Source organism: Coffea eugenioides, unplaced genomic scaffold, assembly GCF_003713205.1.
Source record: "Coffea eugenioides isolate CCC68of unplaced genomic scaffold, Ceug_1.0 ScVebR1_2739;HRSCAF=3822, whole genome shotgun sequence".
NCBI classification, from domain to species: domain Eukaryota; kingdom Viridiplantae; phylum Streptophyta; class Magnoliopsida; order Gentianales; family Rubiaceae; genus Coffea; species Coffea eugenioides.
In genome coordinates this window covers 53,743-75,205 of record NW_020863251.1, presented here as the reverse complement: position 1 = coordinate 75,205, position 21,463 = coordinate 53,743, and the positions used below count along the sequence as shown (strand labels likewise).

General features: G+C 38.5%; 1 protein-coding gene, 1 non-coding gene and 1 pseudogene across 2 annotated transcripts; 2 read left to right on the top strand and 1 right to left on the bottom strand.

Annotated features, from left to right (window-relative positions):
* LOC113757112 overlaps positions 1-13,589 on the bottom strand; it is a 30,462-nt pseudogene extending 16,873 nt beyond the window's left edge.
* LOC113757115 lies at positions 9,802-9,908 on the top strand. Its single transcript, XR_003466186.1, has one exon. It is a non-coding gene; the product is annotated as a small nucleolar RNA R71 (small nucleolar RNA).
* Positions 13,590-15,980: 2,391 nt separating the features above from the next.
* On the top strand, positions 15,981-20,076 carry LOC113757111. Its single transcript, XM_027300520.1, has 5 exons — positions 15,981-16,179; positions 16,294-17,280; positions 17,429-19,161; positions 19,317-19,378; positions 19,488-20,076. Exons 1-5 carry the CDS (start codon positions 15,981-15,983, stop codon positions 20,074-20,076), a joined length of 3,570 nt encoding a protein of 1,189 aa, XP_027156321.1.
* The last annotated feature ends 1,387 nt before the right edge of the window (positions 20,077-21,463 follow it).

The window sequence follows — 21,463 nt, the reverse complement described above, 5'->3', positions numbered from 1 at the left end:
ATTTCCAATCTTCCACTTCTCAAGCATTGTCCTCCAAATTGACCTACCCTTCTCATCACCTAAAATTGCTTTTAAACAACCTCAAAAGCAAAATTAGTAAGAAAAATAGGTAATGAAACACATACACACATAAAACACAAAAATAACAGAAAATAACATTCACATTATAACTTAATATTATGTCTAAACTAATAAAGTTGCTCTTCACACCGATATTGCCAAATCTTTCCCGGCAACGGCGCCAAAAACTTGACGGGTATTTTACATACGTACAAGCTAAAAAATACCGAATTACACCCGTTCACTGCAAGTATACAGATCAACTAGTAGTTTAGGGTATATATCGGGTCGATCCCACAAGGAAGAGTGAACAATTACCGGTATTACTAAAACTTCTCTATTATTTAGACTATCAATGAATTATAACAAATTAAAACCTACTAAAATTATGCAAGAAAATAGCAAATGAAAGCTCCTTAGGTTGTGGTATCCCTAACTACTCATGCAAGTGCTATAATTGGATCATTGAATACTACATCTAGGCTAGTTATGGTGTAATTTTCTTATGCATTTGAATCCTACTTTCGTAGTGAATCAATTATACTTATAACTAATCCATACCTATTCTCATGGTTATGAATTTAGCTACAAGTTCATTTCTTCAATGAAATTACATGAAATGAATCACTAAAAACCACATAAGTGCACCTCTACTTTCGTGAGTGTACTCCCTATGTTTAGCACTTCTTGAACTAGTGTTAAATCTCAATTTTCATTGCAGAAACAACACCTTAGATAATCACAATCAATGGTACCAGATTAATCATGATTTAAGAGCCAAAGTGCTAAATAACTTGCTCAAATCATAGCAATCAAATAACCAAATAATAAACACTAAAAATTATAGAAAGTTCAACCAAACCCAAGGCATAAACTTTAGAGACACATATTGAACACAAAATCCAGAACTTGTATATTAACTAAACTTGGAATCAAGTACAAAAGATAAAGATTTGGAAGGAATACAACCCTTGTCACATGAGCTTTCTTCCTTGCCTTCTTCATCCTCCATCTTCTTCTTCATCTAGCTAATAACAAGAATGGATGAACTATCCTACTCTATACTAAGCTAAACTAACACTAGGGAGATGAAAGAGCTACATTTCTGCAACTTCAAGCTTCTCCCGTATCTCTCTCTATTCTATTCTTGGATCCGCCTTCAATCTTGCAATCTTGGCTATTTTATGATGAAAGATGGTCAAGAAATGAGGCCTCCACCTTCCTTTTACAGCTGGAGATGTTTCTCACATGTCTAGCAACGCATGTGAGTTGGTGGAGGTGAAATTGAGTTTTACGCGTACAAAGCAGCCTTTTCTGACCACAATCCGGCCAGGAATCCGGCCACAAATCCGGCCAAATTCCGGCCGGATTGCTACAGTGACCATTTGGTCACTTCTGGTTCAATTTCCAGCTCTGCTCCGATTTTGCATCAACTTCCACTGAACTTTTCTTGATGATAAAAGCTGATTTAGCTCTTTACCAAAACATGAAACTTGTAGCCCTTTGAGTTAGCTTTCCAATGCATCAAGAATCATCTCATTTGGATCTGTGTAGGCTGAGAAATGACCGACATACCCTTACCTGCTCATTGCCCTGTTCCAGTTTCGACCAGTAGAAATTTGCTATTGTAATTCGGCATTTTGACCTGGAAAACCTTCAAACTGGATTTAGATGTCTTCACCAAAGTTGTAGATCTATCTCTTATCTTCAAATTGGTTCAAAAATCATCTTAATCCGATCATTGTAGCTCAAGTTATAGCCGAAATACGAAAATATGTCAAAACTGTCAAAATACACAAAATCCAAGTAAAAAGTGATAAAAACCTCATTTAATCACTTAAAAGCATTTTTCACCAATTATAGCCAAAATGATTCCTATTCTTCCAATAATATAACTAAAGTGACTAAAACTAATATAAAATATCATACAATTATTACGTAAATTAGTCACTTATCAACCGTCGGATATGGAAATGATCTTCGATCGCACGAAGGCGGCGATCATGTCGGTCGAGGCGCTCAGTCATCATCCGCTCCGTCTGGTCAATGCGCTCGACGACTCGCGTCTCCACACAGCAAATAGTATTGAGAAGCTCTTGCCACTTGGAGCGCGGTTGAGGAGGTGGTCGCGGAACCGGAGGAGAAAGAGTCTGCTGTGCCTCCGTCTCTTGAGTTTTCGCTTGTGGTTCAGTGTGAGGCGGAGGTTGAGTGGAAGTCGATGCTTCTCCTGTGTCCCGGACCAAAGCAGCTCCAAAATCCGTAGAAATATCCAAGGATTTGAGTATAGAAGCATTTACCTCCTCGGCCGACCTAGTTACCACCGATCTCTCGGTTCCAAGAGGAATCTTAAGTTTCTCAAAAACGAGGGATAGCAGTCGGGAAAATCCGAAGCACGTCTCGCCGGCCCTCATGCGAGCTGTGGTCCGCATATAACTGATGATAATGTTGGGTAGAGGAATACCAGTCAACTGCCTACCCAATCCATGTATCATCTTATCTACAAAATAGAGATCGCTATTTCGGATCTCCCGTTTACCACTTTTTTTCCTCACCACATTAAAGGCAAAAAGATAAAAGATCAGGTGGTAACGATGCTCAAAGGAGTCGGCATATACCGTGAGTTTTTTCGAAGTTCCTCGCTCAGGGTACTGACCCTTTAGACGCTCCACGGCTTCTCCCACTTGCCAAGGGTCTCGAGCTTTGAATTCCTTGGTCAATTTGACATCTTCGCCTTCGTCTATTAGTTGAACGAAGCATCGCAGTGCTTCTCGATTGAGAACCACTTTCCTGCCTCGAACCCACGAGACGATGAGGTTGCCACTGTGGCTCTGCTTGTTCTCCACATTGGCGTAGAACTCCCGGACCAAGTTGGGGTAGTAGTACTTGGGCAACTGAAGGATGTTCTCCCATCCAAGTCACTTGAATGCTGTCGAAATGTGGTAGTGCGCATCCACCTCCGGTGCCAAGTGTTTCTCAATGATGATCTCCTTGGCCAGGCCAGCTTCATACCACTCTTGGTTTTCGAGCTATGTGAATCGTGTGGTATCGTAGTCTGGCGGTGGCTCATCACGGCTAGTGGATGCGGTTTTCCTGTGAGACCGAGGTGGTGGCTCAGGCGAAGGAGATTCTTCTTCAGGCGACTCCTCATGCAAAGAGGGTGTGTGTTCCTCACTTGAGGAAGGAGTAGGAGTACGAATACGAACCCTCCTTGTACGAGCCATAGCACCTATAAACAAGATGAGTATGTATTAGAAACGATAGAAACTCTCTCATACATGTTAAATAAGAATTTAAGAAAATTTCGGCAGAGTTTCCCCTTGAAAAAGGGCTAAACTCCCTGCCAAAATGTACCCAAAATTAAACAAATAAACTTCCTAACAATTCTCAAATCCAATTCCCACACTTAGAAAGGATATTACCAATAAAGGAATCATTTCATGCATATTAAGTGCTAACAATTGAAAAGTATATCCATTTGCAAGAATGAACATTCAAACACTTGAGAATATCTCCAATCCAATTCATAACACTCGATTTACATTCACATGAGTTCCAATTCATCCAAACAAATGCTAATTATCTCAAGTAAAAGTGGTTCAATGTGCTTAACTTGATTGGGAACACACTCTTTTACCCCATGGGCTATTGTTCTAATGATGGTATATCATTTTCAATTGATATAACAGTGATTTATTCTCCTCAGAACAAGTTCATATATTCAATGAAAGCAAAATTCAAGAGTATAAATCACTAAAATGCTCAAGCCCAAAAATTGAGAAGCAAATCTCAAAACTATCACCAAATCCATAATTCTCTCACAAATAAGCATGAAAATAATTATAACAGCTGATTTGAGCACAATGTAGCACAATTATATCAAGAATTTTCAATAATTAAGCTATTAGCAAAATATATTGAAAAACTAAAAATATACAAAAAAATGAGAGATATAAAATGTCACAGAAATTTGCAATTTGTTACCTCAAATAGATGGAGTGATGATGGAGGATGATAATGATGCAAAAATGATGAAGAAAAAAGCCCACAATCACTCCGAAACGGAAGAAATACAGTGCTGCCCTATTTCTAGTTTTGAAGATCAAACCCCCTCAAATTGATGTTTTTTCAATGAAATAGTTTAGGGTTTATGATCACAAGAGGTTAGGGAAGGTGTTGGTTGTGAAAGATTGGAGATTTGATGGATAAAATGGAAGATTGGATGAAATGGGGTAGGGTTTCGGTGAGAAGAAGAAAAGAAATCTGGAAAATGAGGAACCGAGGCCTCGTTTCCCTTCTTATCGCGAAAGGATCCGAGGTCGGATCATTTCTGGAAGGCCTCGGATCCGACAGGGCTCGGATCAGTCTCAACAGAAACACAGACGATCCCTCGGATCTATCTGGGTTTTTTAGATCCGAGCTCGGATCTGTCTGGGATTTGAGGATCCGAGCTCGGATCCTTTTTTTCTGCATTTACTGCAGAAACTGCAATTTTTTTAACTTTTTCTCCCTTTTCCGGCCAATTCCAAAACACACATTGGACAGACTTTTTATCAATTCTAACCTCCCACGCACATGCAATATACCTTAAACACAATATCCATCCTCTCAAAACACAACAAACACATTTACATTGAAAATCGAGGGGTGAGGTTCTTTGATCATTTTTGCACTTTGACACCAAAAGTCATCTTTGGGCATTGAATGCACATCAAATGAGTCCATTAGCATTTATAACCATGTTATCACCAAAAACTCATTTAAATATACTTGAAATGCACAATGTATATACATGCATGGGAATTTTAAGCACTTAAAACACAATTTGGTAAGAAAATCTCCCTTTTTACACTTGCTCTTCATTTGTTCTTCCAAGATGGGTGATAACCCTGCCATACTTCCTACAAACAAATGAAATACAACTAATGAGTCACTTAAATCACACCAAAATGTAACACAAATAAACTATTATTATTGGGTTGCCTCCCAACAAGCGCTTTTGTTTATAGTCGTTGGCTCGATTCTCCTATAACTTCTTCAACTCTCCATTGCATTTTCTAAGGAGTAAATTACTCCTTTAGGAACCTGTTCTCCGGCCAAATACAACTTCAATCTTTGGCCATTTACTTTGAATGGGGCACCATTTTCACCTTTTATTTCCACTGCTCCATATGGAAATACTTGAGTAACTTCAAATGGTCCCGACCACCTTGACTTCAATTTTCCTGGAAATAACCTCAGGCGTGAGTTGAACAAAAGTACATTTTGCCCTACCTGAAATTTTTTAGGAATAATATGCTTGTCATGCCAATATTTGATCTTTTCTTTATAAATTTTGGCGTTTTCATATGCATGTAGTCGGTGTTCCTCCAATTCACTTAGCTCAAGTAATCGCCTTTCTCCCGCAGAATTAAAATCCATGTTAATAGATTTAATTGCCCAATAAGCTTTGTGCTCAATCTCCACAGGTAGGTGACAAGCTTTCCCATAGACTAAACGATACAGTGACATCCCTAAGGGTGTCTTAAATGCTGTTCGATAAGCTCATAGTGTATCATCTAGCTTTGTAGCCCAATCCTTGCGTGATTTATTCACAGTTTTCTCCAAAATGAGCTTTATCTCTCTATTAGCTAGCTCTGCTTGTCCATTGGCTTGAGGATGATATGGAAGTGATGTCTTGTGCCTACAACCATATTTAAACAATAAGGAATCCAATTGTCTGTTACAAAAATATTTCCCTTCATCACTTACTATGGCCTTGGGTATACCAAATCTACTGAAAATATTCTTTTTAAGGAATCTAAGTACAATCTTAGAGTCATTAATAGGTGAAGCGATTGCTTCAACCCATTTAGAAACATAATCTACTGCTACTAAGATGTACTTATTATTAAAAGAACTAGGAAATGGTCCCATAAAATCAATACCCCATACATCAAATAACTCAACTTCCAAGAACGTAGTCAGGGGCATTTCATTTTTTTGAGATATATTTCTAGTTCTTTGGCATGCATCACAATTTTTAACATATTCCCTAGCATCTCGGTACATAGTTGGCCAATAAAATCCTGATTGCCATACCTTTGCCACAGTCTTTGAAGTCTGAAGTGACCACCTGTTTCAAGGTTATGACAATGATATAAAACATTATGTACCTCATCTTCAGGAATACATCTACGTATCATACCATCGGCACAATGTCTGTATAGCAATGGTTCCTCCCAAAAGTAACTTTTGACGTCATATAAGAATTTCTTCTTTTGATGATAATTAAACCCCTTTTGAATCTCTCCACTGACCAAGTAGTTAGCAAAATCTGCATACCATGGAGAATTTCTAAGTGCTAGAACAAACTCATCCGGAAAATTCTCTTGAATTGGAACCTGATCCTTAGTTGGGATATATTCCAAACGCGATAAATGATCTGCAACTAGATTCTCCAATCCCTTTTTGTCTTTTATCTCCACATCAAATTCCTGCAATAAAAGAATCCACCGAATTAGTCTAGGTTTTGCATCCTTCTTATGCAGCAAATATTTAAGAGCTGAATGGTCCGTATATATAATAACTTTGGATCCTACTAAATAGGATCTAAATTTGTCCAAAGCAAATATCACTGTCAATAGCTCTTTTTCTGTCGTTGCATAATTGAGTTGTGCCTCATTTAGCAACTTGCTAGCATAGTAAATGACGTGCAATCGTCCTTCTTTCTTTTGTCCCAAAACTGCTCCAACCGCATAATCACTTGCATCACACATCAATTCAAATGGTAGTGACCAATCGGGTGAAGTTATAATTGGGGCCGAAATCAATTCCTTTTTCAACCTTTCAAATGCAACCAAACAATTGTCATTAAATTGAAAAGGAGTATCTTTACATAATAAATCACATAATGGCTTTACTATTTTAGAAAAATCTTTAATAAAACGTCTATAAAAGCCAGCATGTCCTAAAAAACTCCTTATCCCCTTGACATTGCTTGGGGGTGGCAATTTTTCGATAACTTCTATTTTGGCTTTATCCACCTCAATTCCCTTGGAGGAAATCTTGTGCCCTAAGACAATTCCTTCTTTTACCATAAAATGGCATTTCTCCCAATTCAATACAAGATTTGTTTCCTCGCATCTCTGCAAAATCAATTCCAAATTATGAAGACAATGGTCAAAAGATGAACCATACACAGAAAAATCATCCATAAATATCTCCATGATTTTCTCAATATAATCAGAAAAAATAGCCATCATGCATCGTTGAAAAGTTGCAGGAGCATTGCATAAATCAAATGGCATTCTTCTAAAGGTAAAAGTGCCATAAGGACATGTAAATGTGGTCTTCTCTTGATCCTCTGGAGTTATAGCTATTTGATTATATCCTGAAAAACCATCAAGAAAACAGTAAAATTCATATCCTGCTATTCGCTCCAATAATTGATCAAGAAATGGTAGGGGAAAATGATCTTTTCTTGTTACCGTATTTAACTTACGATAATCAATACACACTCTCTACCCTACCACAAGTCTAGATGGAATCAATTCATCATTTTTACCCACGATTATAGTTATTCCACCTTTCTTTGGTACCACATGAATTGGACTAATCCAAACACTATCGGAGATAGGAAAGACTATACCTGCATCAAGCCACTTAAGAATTTCATTTCTTACCACCTCTTTCATGTTTGGATTGAGTCTTCTTTGTGTTTTCACCACTGGTTTGCAATTGTCCTCCAATAAAATGCGATGCATGCATATAGAAGGATTTATACCTTTAATGTCTGAAATTGTCCATCCAATTGCCTTCTTACGCTTCCTTAAAACTCTTAGCAACTTTGTACACTACTCATCATCCAGATCAGCACTAACAATTACAGGTAAAGTACTATTTTCTCCAAGAAATTCATACCTTAGATGAGTTGGAAGTGGCTTAAGCTCTAACCTTGGAGGTTCAATTTCTGAAGGTTGTGAAAACCCTTTTCCTTGGCCAAGACTTTCATACAAATTACCCCTTTTATAAGGTGCTTGAAAATCCAAGTACTTGGCCAATTCTTCAATTTCTTCACAAACATCTTCTTGCTTACCTAAACTCATTAAACAATGCTCAAGAGGATCTAAGTCAAGGTTGACTTGACTCATCTCTTGGGTTAGTTTATCAATTGTGCCAATAGAATAAGCATGATCGGTAAAAGAAGGGTATTTTTCCATTTCATTCAAATTAAATTCTACTTCTTTTTCACCTACTTGAAACTTAAGCTTGCCATTTTTGACATCAATAATAGTACCTGCAGTAGCTAAAAATGGTCTACCTAGAATAATTGGCATAGATATATCTTCTTCCATATCTAATACCACAAAATCCACTGGAATGATAAATTTTTGAACTTTTATCAATACATTCTCCAACACTCCCAAAGGATATCTAATAGACCGATCGGCTAGTTGCAAAGTAATATTTGTGCGTTTAAGCTCATGCAAACCCAATTGTCTAGCCACCGTTAAAGGTATTAATGATACACTAGCACCAAGATCACACAATGCTTTAGAAAAATCAACGTTACCTATGGTGTAAGGTATAGAAAAACTCCCTGGATCCTTCAACTTCGGTGGTAGCTTATTTTGAATAATTACACTACATTCCTCCGTTAATGCTATTGTTTCGCAGTCTTCCAACTTTCTTTTTCTAGTCATGATTTCCTTGAGAAATTTCGCATAAGACGGAATCTGTAAAATAGCATCGGCAAAAGGAATGTTAATGTGCAATTGTTTGAAAAGTTTAACAAATTTTTCAAAATCTTTATCAAACTTATTTTGCTTTAATCTTTGTGGAAATGGAACCGCAGGGGGTATTGGAATGGTAGCGAAAGATGATGGTTGATTTTCTCTTGATTCCTCCCGACTATTTTCTTCCACTATCGCCTCTTGGTTCCTCTGCTTTTCTTCTTATTTTTCATTCTCATCTTTCTCAACTTCCATCACTGGAGGATCTTCTAATTGCTTACCACTACGAAGAGTAATGGCTTTCACATGCTCCTTAGGATTGACCTCTGTTTTGCTAGGTAATTCGTCTTGATTTCGATTATTCAACGAACTAGCAATTTGACCAATTTGGACCTCTACATTCCTGTACATTGTAGTGAGTTGGTCCAACCTTCCTTCTACTCGCTCAAATCTATTTGAAGTAACTTTTGCGAGCTTTTCCACTGCCATCTCCCAACCAAGTTTAGTTTCAGCTTGTTGTTGCCTTGATTGAAATCCCGGTGGATTGGTTGGCCTTGATTGATTTCCTTGATCCTTCCATCCAAAGTTTGGATGATTTCTCCATCCCAGATTGTAAGTATTCGAGTAGGGGTTATTTTGAGCATTACGATTGTAATTATTGACGAATTGTACCTGTTCAGAATCAACACACTCATTAGTGTCATGTTCACCTCCACATATAGAACAACATGCTACCTGTGCATTAGATGAACTTGGACCAACTCCACCTTGTCTACTTAGCAATTTCATCACATTATTCATTTGAGCACTCAGCATATTGAGAGTGTCCATTTCTATCATACCTGCGTGACGTCTTGTATTACCTCTCTCATTGGCCCATTGGTAGTTATTTGCTGCCATTTCTTCTATCAAATTATGAGCCTCTTGGGGTGATTTACCCATTAAAGCTCCACCTGCAGCTGCATCGATCATAGTTTTAGTAGAAAAAGCTAAACCATTATAGAAGGTTTGTATGATTAACCATTCCGGCAGTCCATGATGTGGACATTTCCGAAGCAAATCTCTAAACCTTTCCCATGCCTCATATAATGATTCTCCCTCCAATTGACTAAAACTAGTGATATCCATTCTAAGCTTAGCAGTCTTTCCTGGTGGAAAATACTTATTTAAGAATGCTCTTGATAAATCATCCCATCCGGTGAAAGTATTAGGAGCATGAGAGTGTAGCCAAAGTTTGGCCTTATCTCTCAATGAAAATGGGAACAATCTTAGCCTTATAGCATCATCACTAACTCCATTCATTTTAATTGTATCACAAATTTCCAAGAATGTAGCTAAGTGTGTATTAGGATCTTCTACTACATTACCTCCAAATTGAGATTGTTGAACCATTTGGATAAGTGATGGTTTAATCTCAAAGTTGTTAGCATTTACCGCAGGCCTTGCTATGCTCGTTTGTGAACCTTGTGTTCCCGGTATAGTAAAATCTCGCAGAACTCGCCTATTTAGGTCATTTTCCGCCATTTCTTCTTCAAATGGTAATTCTATCAAGATATCTTCTATTGGCTGCCAAACCTCTTGTTCCTCTTGATGCAGTGTATTCCTCCTTTGTCTCCGAAATGTTCTTTCAATTTCAGGATCAAAATGTGCAACTTCTCTATTTGATCGGTGCATGCACTACAAATAAAAACAAGAGAAATTTTGCAGTTTTAATTCAACAACTTGAATAAAAGCAATGAAAATATCTAAATTAATAGAGATGATTAGGCTCTAATATTGCCGCTCCCCGGCAACGGCGCCAAAAACTTGACGGGTTCTTTTTGTATCAATGCAAGTTTAATTCCGATTTTACACCCGTTGGACTGCAAGTATACAGGTCGCAATTGTAGTACAAGATGTGTATCGGGTCGATCCCACGAGGAGCAATTTAAACAATTACTAAGCCCTTGTTCTCTCTATTATTTAGACTTACAATTAATCTGAGCAGAGAAAGTCTAATGCTGTAATCTACAACTCTGATATACAAATCTAGTTTAACAAATGCTGAATGCAAATAGAGAAATTTCACTTAAGGAAGATTCTAGGGATGTAGATTCCACTTATGGCATAAACTACACAAATGAATGGATTTACTTCTTGCTATTATTCTTGCTTAACCAGAGATTTATTTCCAAGATTACCAAGTCTCATTTTCATGATGAAATGGCTTAGAGCAATATAGATTTCACTATTTTCATGGTGAAATACTACTACTACTCCTTTTATTTCATGAAATGCTCAATAATCCACCTAAGTGTATCTCTATTTTCATGAACATACAACTCAAGCTCTACTCATGTGTTTCAATTGTTATTACCAATTTTCATTGAATAATAACACTATAAACATGCTATTGGTGATCAATCAATAACAAGTAATAACAGCTACACAAATAGACAAGTTAATACAAGATATAACAAGTGTAAATCACATTCAATTAGTATTATTTAGCCATAAGTTTCATCTACTCCCTAGATGAAGGAGTTTAGCTACTCATGAATGATTTAACAATCAAACTCACAAGTTTATTAGTGCAAAACATCATAAAGTACAAGTATAAGAAAGATAAAAGAAAGCTTAGCCAATTGAAGGTGAAGCTCTCCAATTCCTGCTATGTTCTTGCACAATATGATTACAAGTGAAATTCTCCAAAGAAAATGCTTATCCAAGTACTCCTATCTAGAGAGAAAAAATGTTACAAAATGAAAAACTAGCTATGTATGGTTATGCCAGGCTTCTCCCCTGTCTTTCTGCATAAAAGGTGGTAGAAATTCCATTCCTCTCACTTCATAATTTCCTCCACTCAGATTTTGTAAAAAGAAGTCAAAGATATGATGTTTCCTTTTGTCCACACTCATTTGGTCTTCGCTTTTGTTGCAGAAGCATGTGCCACCGATTTCTGTCCCTCAAAATAGCTGGAAAAGTTGTGAGAAAGGTAAAGAAAAATGGCTGTGCCACTTGCTGAAAAGAGAGACAGATCCGAGCCTCTGATCCGAGGACTGAAAAATGGATCCGAGCTCGGATTATAGGATCCGAGGACTTCCCATGATAGATCCGAGGTCGGATCGTCCTGACCTCGGATACACTCCGCCAGAAGTACAGACGAGGGGTCGGATCCCTCTTGTACACACGGATTCGAGCTCGGATCCGTGTTTGAGTAATTTTCCAGTTTTTCACTTCTTCCCTTTTTCTACATTTTTGCTCCCAATTTCTTGTGTACTTTGTCCTCTGGATGACCCTGACATTTCTTTCAACGTGTGCATGAATTTCATACATCAATTACCTTCACAATTTCACCAAATTAACGTATTAATCCACTCATTTATCAATTTCTGAACCCTTAAACAATATTTAAACAATTATCACCAAAAGAGTTCAAATATGGCTTTAATCTTCTCAAAATATACCAAAAATTCATGCCAAATTCGTACAAAATGTACGTTAAATATTCACTTATCATGAATCAGATAAAAATTGCCATGTTTTTCTTTGAATTTACAACTGCCATTAGAAAAGTCAAGAGGAGTATCATTAACAGATAAGTGTGTGCCATTAACATTTTTCTTGTACTGGCCAATATCGAGTTTTCACATATCTGCTTAAAGATCTGGGAGGCAGATGATATTGAAAAAAAATTCCAAATTTGGATGAGGACTTACCCTTAGTGTATCTGAGAGGAAGTATCTCCTTGATTGCAATTGCATCCAGAAGAGGTCCACAGGTAGGATCCACTTGAATTCTAGGATTATGAAATGTAACCTTGACAACATCAGAAGTTGCCTTAACAGCCCATGCATAAGTATCACCACCATCGCTGCTAAACAGTGTTTGAATTGGGAGTTCAGTCGAAAAACAAGGGACAAAAACCCTTAGCTTCTCATCTTGGGCACAAGTCCTGGTGACTGCAAAGGTCAATGATTATATTGCTCCAGGTTTCACCTTAACATATTGAGATATGGAAGCCTCATTTCCAAGCCTCGCTGCCTGAGCCCCACGAGGGATTGTGACGTAAAAACCACCAGGTTGCCGTCCACTTGAAACATATTCAACTATGCCATGAATTTCTCATTTGGGCAAGGAGTATTTTCCTATGATCTGTCTTTTCTTAAGGTTTGATACCTTTGGCCCTTCCTCACAGTTACCATTTTCTAGTATACCTGCAAAATGTAAACAGGAATATGGTTAGAAAAATATACTACTGCTAGTTATGAGTAAATTTTTCTCCCTGTTCTTGTATCCTGCCATTGTTCGAATTTTTCAGAAAAAATAATAATAAAGAGGAAGATTACATAGAAGGTCGGTTCATATCAATGATTAAAAAGAAGTCCAGAGCGAAAAACCTTTTCCCAGTATCGGAAAGACAAGTCAAACACCATAAGATTCAAAATCAAAAATTCAAACGGGTTCATGTTGCTCTTGATGTTGAACATGTTAGAGAAAATTAACGCTGCGCATTTGATTTTTCTACAATTTACGTTGATCATGTTTGCATGTCAAGTGAAATTACGAGGTAAGATTTGATATTCCCTCCGTCATGTACTGAGTGCTGACATAAAAATGATATGGTAAAGTGAATTTATTTGGCATAAACCCCAAAAAAAAAAATTATTTGTACCAAGGTTATCTCGTACCTAAGAAAATTTCATTTAGCAATTTTATATGAAAAAAATTAAAGACTATTTAAAGCATACCATCAAGAAATGGCGCAACAGCCGCGAAAGAAAGGCTTTGGTAAATGCACATTATGAATAAAATGCAGAGGGAGAGAATGGAAGCCATTTTTAGCAGTGAAACTGCCAATGTGAGGCAGGATAAAAGCAAATGAGAATGCACGCACTCTTCACTTCAAAAGGCATAACATTGGAGCATGTATACTTATATGTAAAACTTAAGTTAGAACTTAGAAGGTCTAAGAATAGATAAGAGGGACATAGACATAAAAAGGTCCTCTCTCTAGTAGAGGCTGTTTCTCTCTCTAAAACAGAGAGCTCTTCTTCCCGGTGTAGGAGCCTCAGATAAATCCAAAAGTTGCCTTTTCCTTTTGATTCCTCAATCTCACCTGTTAACCATTGATCATTGGAGCATTTATTTCCAGGACCACTTTGACTTTATGTGTAGAATTTACTATCCAGTAAGCACAACACTGTCGGAAAAACACCAACATTTGGGTGAGTTTGCACCCTAGGTTAACTCAGTACTTTTCAAAAAAGAGGGAGAGAGAGAGGGATATCTGTCCAAAGCCTTCTTCAAACTAGTAACCAGCTGCGTAAGTCTTATAGCTCAGGAGGTTGGAGAGTGCTGCTCCAGATGATGTTCTGATCTCTAGACAAAAAGCTCTAGTCAACTCTGTCAAGCTAAGGCAGGTAAGGTCACGGTCATTACTTTTTGCACTAGCCTTGTGTCTTTGTTTGTTTGCATTAGTCTTCTTCATATAGGTGTTTCTGGTAGATAGTGTAGATCTGGTCTCTCTTGGGTTGAGAAGTGAGTTTTCGAGTCTTTAAGGTTAGTGTGTGGTATACCAACAGTCACTGGTGTTACAATGGCGGATGAACTTGCTGAGATCATGCAGAGTTTTGATCTTACCAGTACAGAACTTCAAGCAACTAGCTTGGATACAGAGGAGATAGGGGGAGGAGTCCAAGAGTGTAAAATCAGCTTGATTGGAAAGGTGCTGGGTGAGAAAGCCTCAAACTACACGGGTGTGAAGAATTTTGTGACCACTGCATGGGGGTACCCAAAACATTTGAGAGTGGTGGAATTAGGACTGAACATGTTCCAGTTTGTTGTGCCTTCCGAAAGTGACAGAGACAGGATCCTGCAGGGAGGACCTTGGATAATGGATAATCAATTGCTTGCTCTGAATAGTTGGTATGAAGGGATAGAGGACGATGAAAAGGCTTTTTGTTTGGCACCACTTTGGATCCAAGTTTGGAATTTACCGGTTCACTGGATGTCCAAAGAGGCAGGTAAAAAAATTGGCTCAGTCTTTCATCAGGTTAGAGAAGTTATAATTCCCCAGACTGGGGGAAAGGAAGGTAGACATTTGAAGCTTTTAGCTATGGTGAACATAAATCTACCTCTGCTGAGAGGAACAATTGTAAAGGTGGGGGAGGTTACTAAGTGGGCTAGTTTCAAATATGAGCGATGCCCAGACTTTTGCTATAATTGTGGAATCATAGGCCATAGTGAAAGGACCTGCTCGAAGCCAGGCTCTTTGAGTGGAGGAAAAAAGGACAACCAGTACGGTCCATGGCTGCGGAGTGGAAATTCGAGGGTATCTTCACAAGAGAAACAGACAAATATAGTGTATAACCCACAGAAACAGCATTGGAGGCTCCAAGATGGACTGTGGAAGGAGAAAGGAAGTAATGAGGGTCAGAAGGGTGAAAAGAAGGACCACTCACAGGGGACCAGTAATTGCTCCAGACAGCTAGGAGATGCTAGTACCATTAACGACCAAGAAGGTCAATGTCAGGGAGAATAGATGAGAGGTTTAACTGAGCATCTTAGTAATCTAGTTAGTAAACCAACTGTCCACGCTGAGAAAGCTAGAAGTGATGGGATGGATGGTCAGATCCAGAGGGAAGAATTAAGTGAACATACTAGTTTCCCTGCTAATCAAAAGACTGATCTGGAACCGAGTGGTAGTGGTGAAGGTTTAAGAGGTCAGACTCAGCATAATCCCAGTGAAAGATGTGGGTTATTAAATGAACAAGATGGGAGTCCAGGGGAAAAGAAGCAGTCCGGGAATGAAGAAAAGGAAGTAGAGAGTTCAGATGTCTTGATGATGGAAGTAGGATGTGGTACTATGACAGTTCAGCTTCCCAAACTTGGTCATGTAGAAGGTAGCAACCAAGGTTTGGAGCCAGTGAGTTTATCACCTCTGCTGGAACAAAAGAGGTCCGAGGCTATAGGTAGACAAAACAGAAGGATTCTAAGAGCCTTGAAATCCCCCAAGAAACCAAAACAGTCTTTTCAAGAGCCCACATCAGCTTATCTTAGGGGGAGAAAAACAGGAAAAAGAAAAGGTGGAGTGGATGAGATGGAGATAGAAACTGATGAAGTTAGTATTCAATGTGGCAAGAGGAAAAAAACTGAGTTAAGTGGACTAGCAATAAGATCGGATACTGAGGGGGAGGGGTCCAACCCATTTGGGACTCCAAAGTATAGATGAGAGTGCTGGTGTGGAATTGTCAAGGAGTGGGGAGCCCCTTGACAATTCCCCAGTTGAGAGAGGTGAACAACCTCTCCTCTCCAAGTATGGTGTTTTTGTCTGAAACTAAGAATAGGAGTAATTATATGGGAAAAGTTAAAAACATTTTGAAGTTTGATGAGATACAAGTTGTCGAGTCTATGAATAAGGCTGGAGGTATGGCACTAATGTGGAAGGTGGAGGTAAGGATCAAGCAAGTTTTGTGTACAGCTTTTACCATTGAAGCTCACATTGCGGATGATGAGAATAGGAGTGAATGATGGTTTATAGGGATTTACGCAAGCTGTGATGATCAAACTCGGAAACAACAATGGAAAGTAATCCAATCCAGGAAGCATCTTTGGGGTGATAAATGGCTAATAGCAGGGGACTTTAATGACATTGTTTCAAATGCTGAAAAGTGGGGAGGGAATAGGAGGGAAGAAGGTAGTTTCAAGCCCTTTAAAGACTTCATCAACGATAATCAGCTCCTGGAGATTGGATTCGAGGGACACCCATGGACTTGGTGCAACAATTGGGAAGGGGAAGGTGAGATCAAACAGCAGATGGATAGAGGCTTGTGTAGCTTTCCGTGGTATCAACTCTTTCAGCAAGCCAGCTGCCAACATTGTGATTCCTATGCTTCAGACCACAGCATACTGCTCTTTGACACTAAACCTACCCAAGCTAGGAGGAAGAAAAGGTTCTACTTTGATAAAAGATGGTTGCAACACCAAGAGATTTATGAGGTTGTGGAACAGGCTTGGAGGCAAGGAAATGATGGTTCCAGGATGTATAAAGTAACCCAGAAGATCAAATTGTGTAGAACAGCTTTATTAAAGTGGAGAAATAAGGTTCAAGGAAATTCAAAGCTTAAGATTGATAGGATCAAGGGTCAGTTGCAGGAGCTCAAAGAATGTGATATAAGTGATAAGAAGGAGCGGGGAAAAATTCTCAAAAGCAGCTTAAGAGAGGCTTACAGACAGGAAGAAATATATTGGAGCCAAAAAGCTAGGCTGCAATGGCTGAAGGAAGGGGATAAAAATACCAAGTTCTTCCATGCGTGTGTCAAAGATAGAAGGAGGTTGAACAGAATGAAGCATATCCAGAGGGAGAATGGGAGCTGGGCTACAAACGAAGAGGACCTAGGCACGGAAATTGCAGCTTATTATACTAAGCTCTTCGAAGCTTCAGAAGAAGGTGACATGCAGGAAATGTTAAATGGTATACCACACACTATCACAGGGACTATGAATGACAAACTTACGAAACCTGTAGGTGAGGTAGAAATCAAAGCTGCCCTTTTCTCCATGTGTCCTGATAAAGCTCCTGGAATAGACGGGATGCCTCCTATTTTTTTTTCAAAAGTTTTGGAAAATTATTAAAGAGGATCTGGTCAAGGCTATTCAAACTTTTTTTCATACAGGGCATCTCATTAAGTCAGTCAATCACACAATCATATCCCTCATTCCCAAAGTCAAAAATCCTACATCTCTTAAGCAGTACAGACCAATCAGCCTCTGCTCTACGGTGTATAAAATCATAGCCAAAATTCTCGCTAATAGACTCAAGCAGGTTCTCCACCACTGCATTAGTAAAAATCAGTCAGCTTTCATTCCTCGAAGACAAATTCTTGATAATATCATGCTCTCTCATGAGTTCATTCATTATCTTAATAACAAAAGGCTAGGCAAAGATGGGTTTATGGCTGTGAAATTAGATATGTCTAAGGCTTATGACAGAGTTGAATGGAGGTTTTTGGATGCTGTGATGAACAAAATGGGATTCAATGACCGTTGGAGGAGGTGGATCATGGAGTGCATGTCAACAGTCAATTACTCTTTCACGATCAATGGTCAAACCAGAGAATATGTGACTCCCCAGAGAGGAATTAGGCAGGGAGATCCGTTGTCACCATACCTGTTTCTCTTATGTTCAGAAGGACTCTCTAGCTTACTCCACACAGCTACGGAGGAAAAAAGGATAATGGGTTTAAAAATCAGTAGACTTGGTCCTACTGTGTCCCATTTATTTTTTGCTGATGACTCGCTGATATTTTGCAAAGCCGACCCAAAGAATGCAGCTGAATTGAGAAGGATTCTCCAGGTGTATGAGAAGGGCACTGGACAGATGGTTAACTTGGAGAAGTCTTCAGTTTTCTTTAGTAAAAATGTGGATCAGCAACTACAACTGGCTACTTCTCAAGCTCTAGGGGACATTCAGATTGTTAATAAAGGGAGATATCTGGGGCTTCCAATGGTAGTTACTCGATCCAAACATCAGTTATTTGGGTACATTAAGGATAATATCCAACATAGGCTACAAAGGTGGAAAAATAAGTTGTTGAGTGCGGCTGGGAAAGAGGTAATGCTTAAGGCAGTTGCTTATGCCCTGCCAACTTACACTATGTCATGCTTCAAGATCCCTAAAAGGATGTGTAAGGATATAAACTCCATCGTGGCAAATTATTGGTGGGGAGAGGCCAATGGAAGAAACAAAATGCATTGGAGCTCTTGGAGTAACATCTCGCGGGACAGGAAATCTGGAGGACTAGGATTCAAAGATTTAGAGGCCTTTAATATAGCTTTACTAGGGAAGCAAGTGTGGAGATTACTCACTCAACCAAACTTGCTTGTTAGTAAAGTGCTTAAAGCTCGATATTTTCCTAAGGAGTCCATTTTCAACTGCAAGGTTCCTGCAAATGCTTCGTGGATCTGGAAAGGATTGATGGGGGCAAGGAAGTTTATGGAGGGAGGAATTCGGAGGAGGATTGGGAATGGGAAAAGTACCAATATATGGGATGATTGCTGGATTCCAGATGCTCATTTGGGCAAGGTGTCTTCACCTAAACCAAAGGAAACCGTGCTTCACAAGGTTCATGACTTGATACATCAGCGAAAATGGATCCGACCCCTAATATTTGCGACTTTCAGCAAGCAGGATGCAGAAAAAATTTTGAATATCCCCATCAGTTTAGGGGACAGAGAGGATTGCCACTACTGGATCCACGGAACTAATGGCATCTATACTGTGGGGTCTGCATATAGGAAGCTAACTCAGGAAAAAATGCACCACAATAACCAAAGGGGAAGGGAGGAAGCTAGTACAAGCTGGAGCAACCAGAGCCAAGGAATCTGGAAGTATCTGTGGAAGCTCAAAGTTAAGCACAAAGTCAAGATCTTCCTATGAAAATGCCTTAGCCAAGCTCTGCCAGTAAGACAATTAATAGCGAGCAGGACAAAACAGGGGGATCCAATCTGCAGAGGGTGCGGTGAAGATAGTGAAACAATTGAACATGTTTTATTCCATTGCAGCTATGCCACACAGGTCTGGAGGTTAGCTCCCATCCAATGGGATGTAACTCTGGACCACCAAGGTTGCTTCAAGAAGTGGTGGACCACTGTGACAGAAGCCAAAGCTAGAACAGAAGGAAATGATCACCTATCTTTAACAGCCAACATCCTCTAGCACATATGGAAAAGCAGAAATGCAAGAGAGTTCGATGGTAAGCAAAGGCAGCCATGGAAAACGGTTCAGAAAGCTCAGGAAGAGTGGTTTGAATTTAAGGAAGCTAATGACATACCATCAACACGGAGTACAGAGGAAACAAGAACTCGACAGTCACAAGTGCAGCTACAAGAGCAAGGCCATAATTCAGTGACACTGAGACTAGCAATACAGGTGCGAAAGGTCACTTCTCAACTTGGAATTGGGATCATATGCACTGGGAATTTTCAACACCAGGCTCAAGGGTGGGCGCTACATGAGAGAAGTTCTGGGAATCATCTCATTGATGAATTAGAAGCTGTCAAATTACTGCTCAGTAAAGCTGCTGTCTACCAGTTCGAGAATATTCAGGTGCAGTTGGACAACAAGCGAGTCTTTCATCTAATTCAGAATGCCAAAACGCTGGACATGCGCGTCACAACACTGCTAGAGGATATTCTCACTTTGAAGGCCTTGTTTCGAATGTGCTCTTTTTGCCTAGTTGATGGAGATAATAATCATTTAAGTAATAGGATTAGCGCTTATGCGTTGAATATCATTCAAGATGAGGAATTTGTGACTCCGTAGTGCCATTGTGCACTAGTTGTATTTAGTTATCAAGCCTTTGCTTGAATTTGTATAGTTTATTTCATGATATAAAATCACTTATCGTTTCGGAAAAAAAAAAGATAAGAGGGACATGTTATCACGCCATAAAATCAGGCTTGAGATGTGTCGGATTGTCTCAATTTCTCGTTCCCAAAACAAAAAACAAATATTAGGCCCATCCTGGACATTAATCTAGCCGTTGAAATCAGTGATAAAGTCTGCAATTCCATTTCCAAAGGGGACTGAAGTCTTCATAGGTTGGCGTGATTTGTACTATGTGCTTTGAATCCCTGGATACCCCACATGACGAAGCTTCATTTCCTTAATCCCACTTGATATGTCTCGAACAACTGACCCTATATATTCATTTATCTGTTCTTATTTCAGTTCTTGATACTCAAATACCTTCAAAGTACTTTCAAGGTCTTGCTTGGCACTTGAGATTGGATCTGGGGTTTCTTTATTCTAACGGCATCCTCTAATGAACTATATAAGCATGTGTAGATCATTTGCTTCACTTATCTATTGACGTGAATTTGAGTGAGACATTAATTGAATGCCAAATTAATAAACATGGGATGTCTCATGAGAATGGATGCATGGCAGTGTAAAGGAACCGACGTATTGATCCCAATTGATAACTAATCTCATAATTGATATGAAAGCATTTTACTGGTTATGGTTAGACGTTTTTGGCAATGTTGAAGATCGGGTAAAAACATCATCCTTAAAATACCAACTCCAAGAATAGCGAGCACGTGTCTGTACTTGGGTACGGTGATGAGTATAAATTTCTGAAGCAGATCCCTCAATCGAATCTCCATTAGTAGATTTAATAGGTGCCTCCCCTAGTAGTTTTGTTAAAATCTTGATTAAAATACATATCAAGCTTAATTTTTTTTGGGTTATTATCACTTTATCCCTTTAAACTATATTACTACTATCAATTTTACCCCTAACATTATCTTTTAGTCATTTCACCCCATAAGTAATTCAATTCAACATGTTAAGAAATTTTAAACAAAAATATTCCGTTATTTTATAGCATTATCACATTATTATTATTATCACTTTATCCCTTAAAATTATAGTGATACAATCGTTTTAATTTCTAACATTATTTTTTAGGCATTTTATCTCATCGTTAATCTAACTAGAATGGTCAAAAATTTTTTAATATATTTACTCTTTTTTGTATATAATTAAAAATAAAAAAATTGAAATGGTAATTCTTCCTTTTTTTTAACTTTATGAGATCCAAAAACATAAAAATAAAATGGTTTTCTCATATTTTTTTTCACACTTATTAATATTTGGAAAAGAAAGAAGATAGGAAAGAATGAGACAGAAAATTGGATTTTGCAAA

What these genes read in the sequence shown, in the direction of transcription:
- LOC113757111 (XM_027300520.1), top strand. Translation starts at nt 15,981, where the DNA reads ATGAGAGTGCTGGTGTGGAATTGTCAAGGAGTGGGGAGCCCCTTGACA. An exon ending in CAAACTTACGAAACCTGTAG is followed by an intron (nt 17,281 to 17,428) that starts GTGAGGTAGAAA and finishes TTTTTCATACAG; the next exon opens with GGCATCTCATTAAGTCAGTC. An exon ending in AGTATCTGTGGAAGCTCAAA is followed by an intron (nt 19,162 to 19,316) that starts GTTAAGCACAAA and finishes ATTCCATTGCAG; the next exon opens with CTATGCCACACAGGTCTGGA.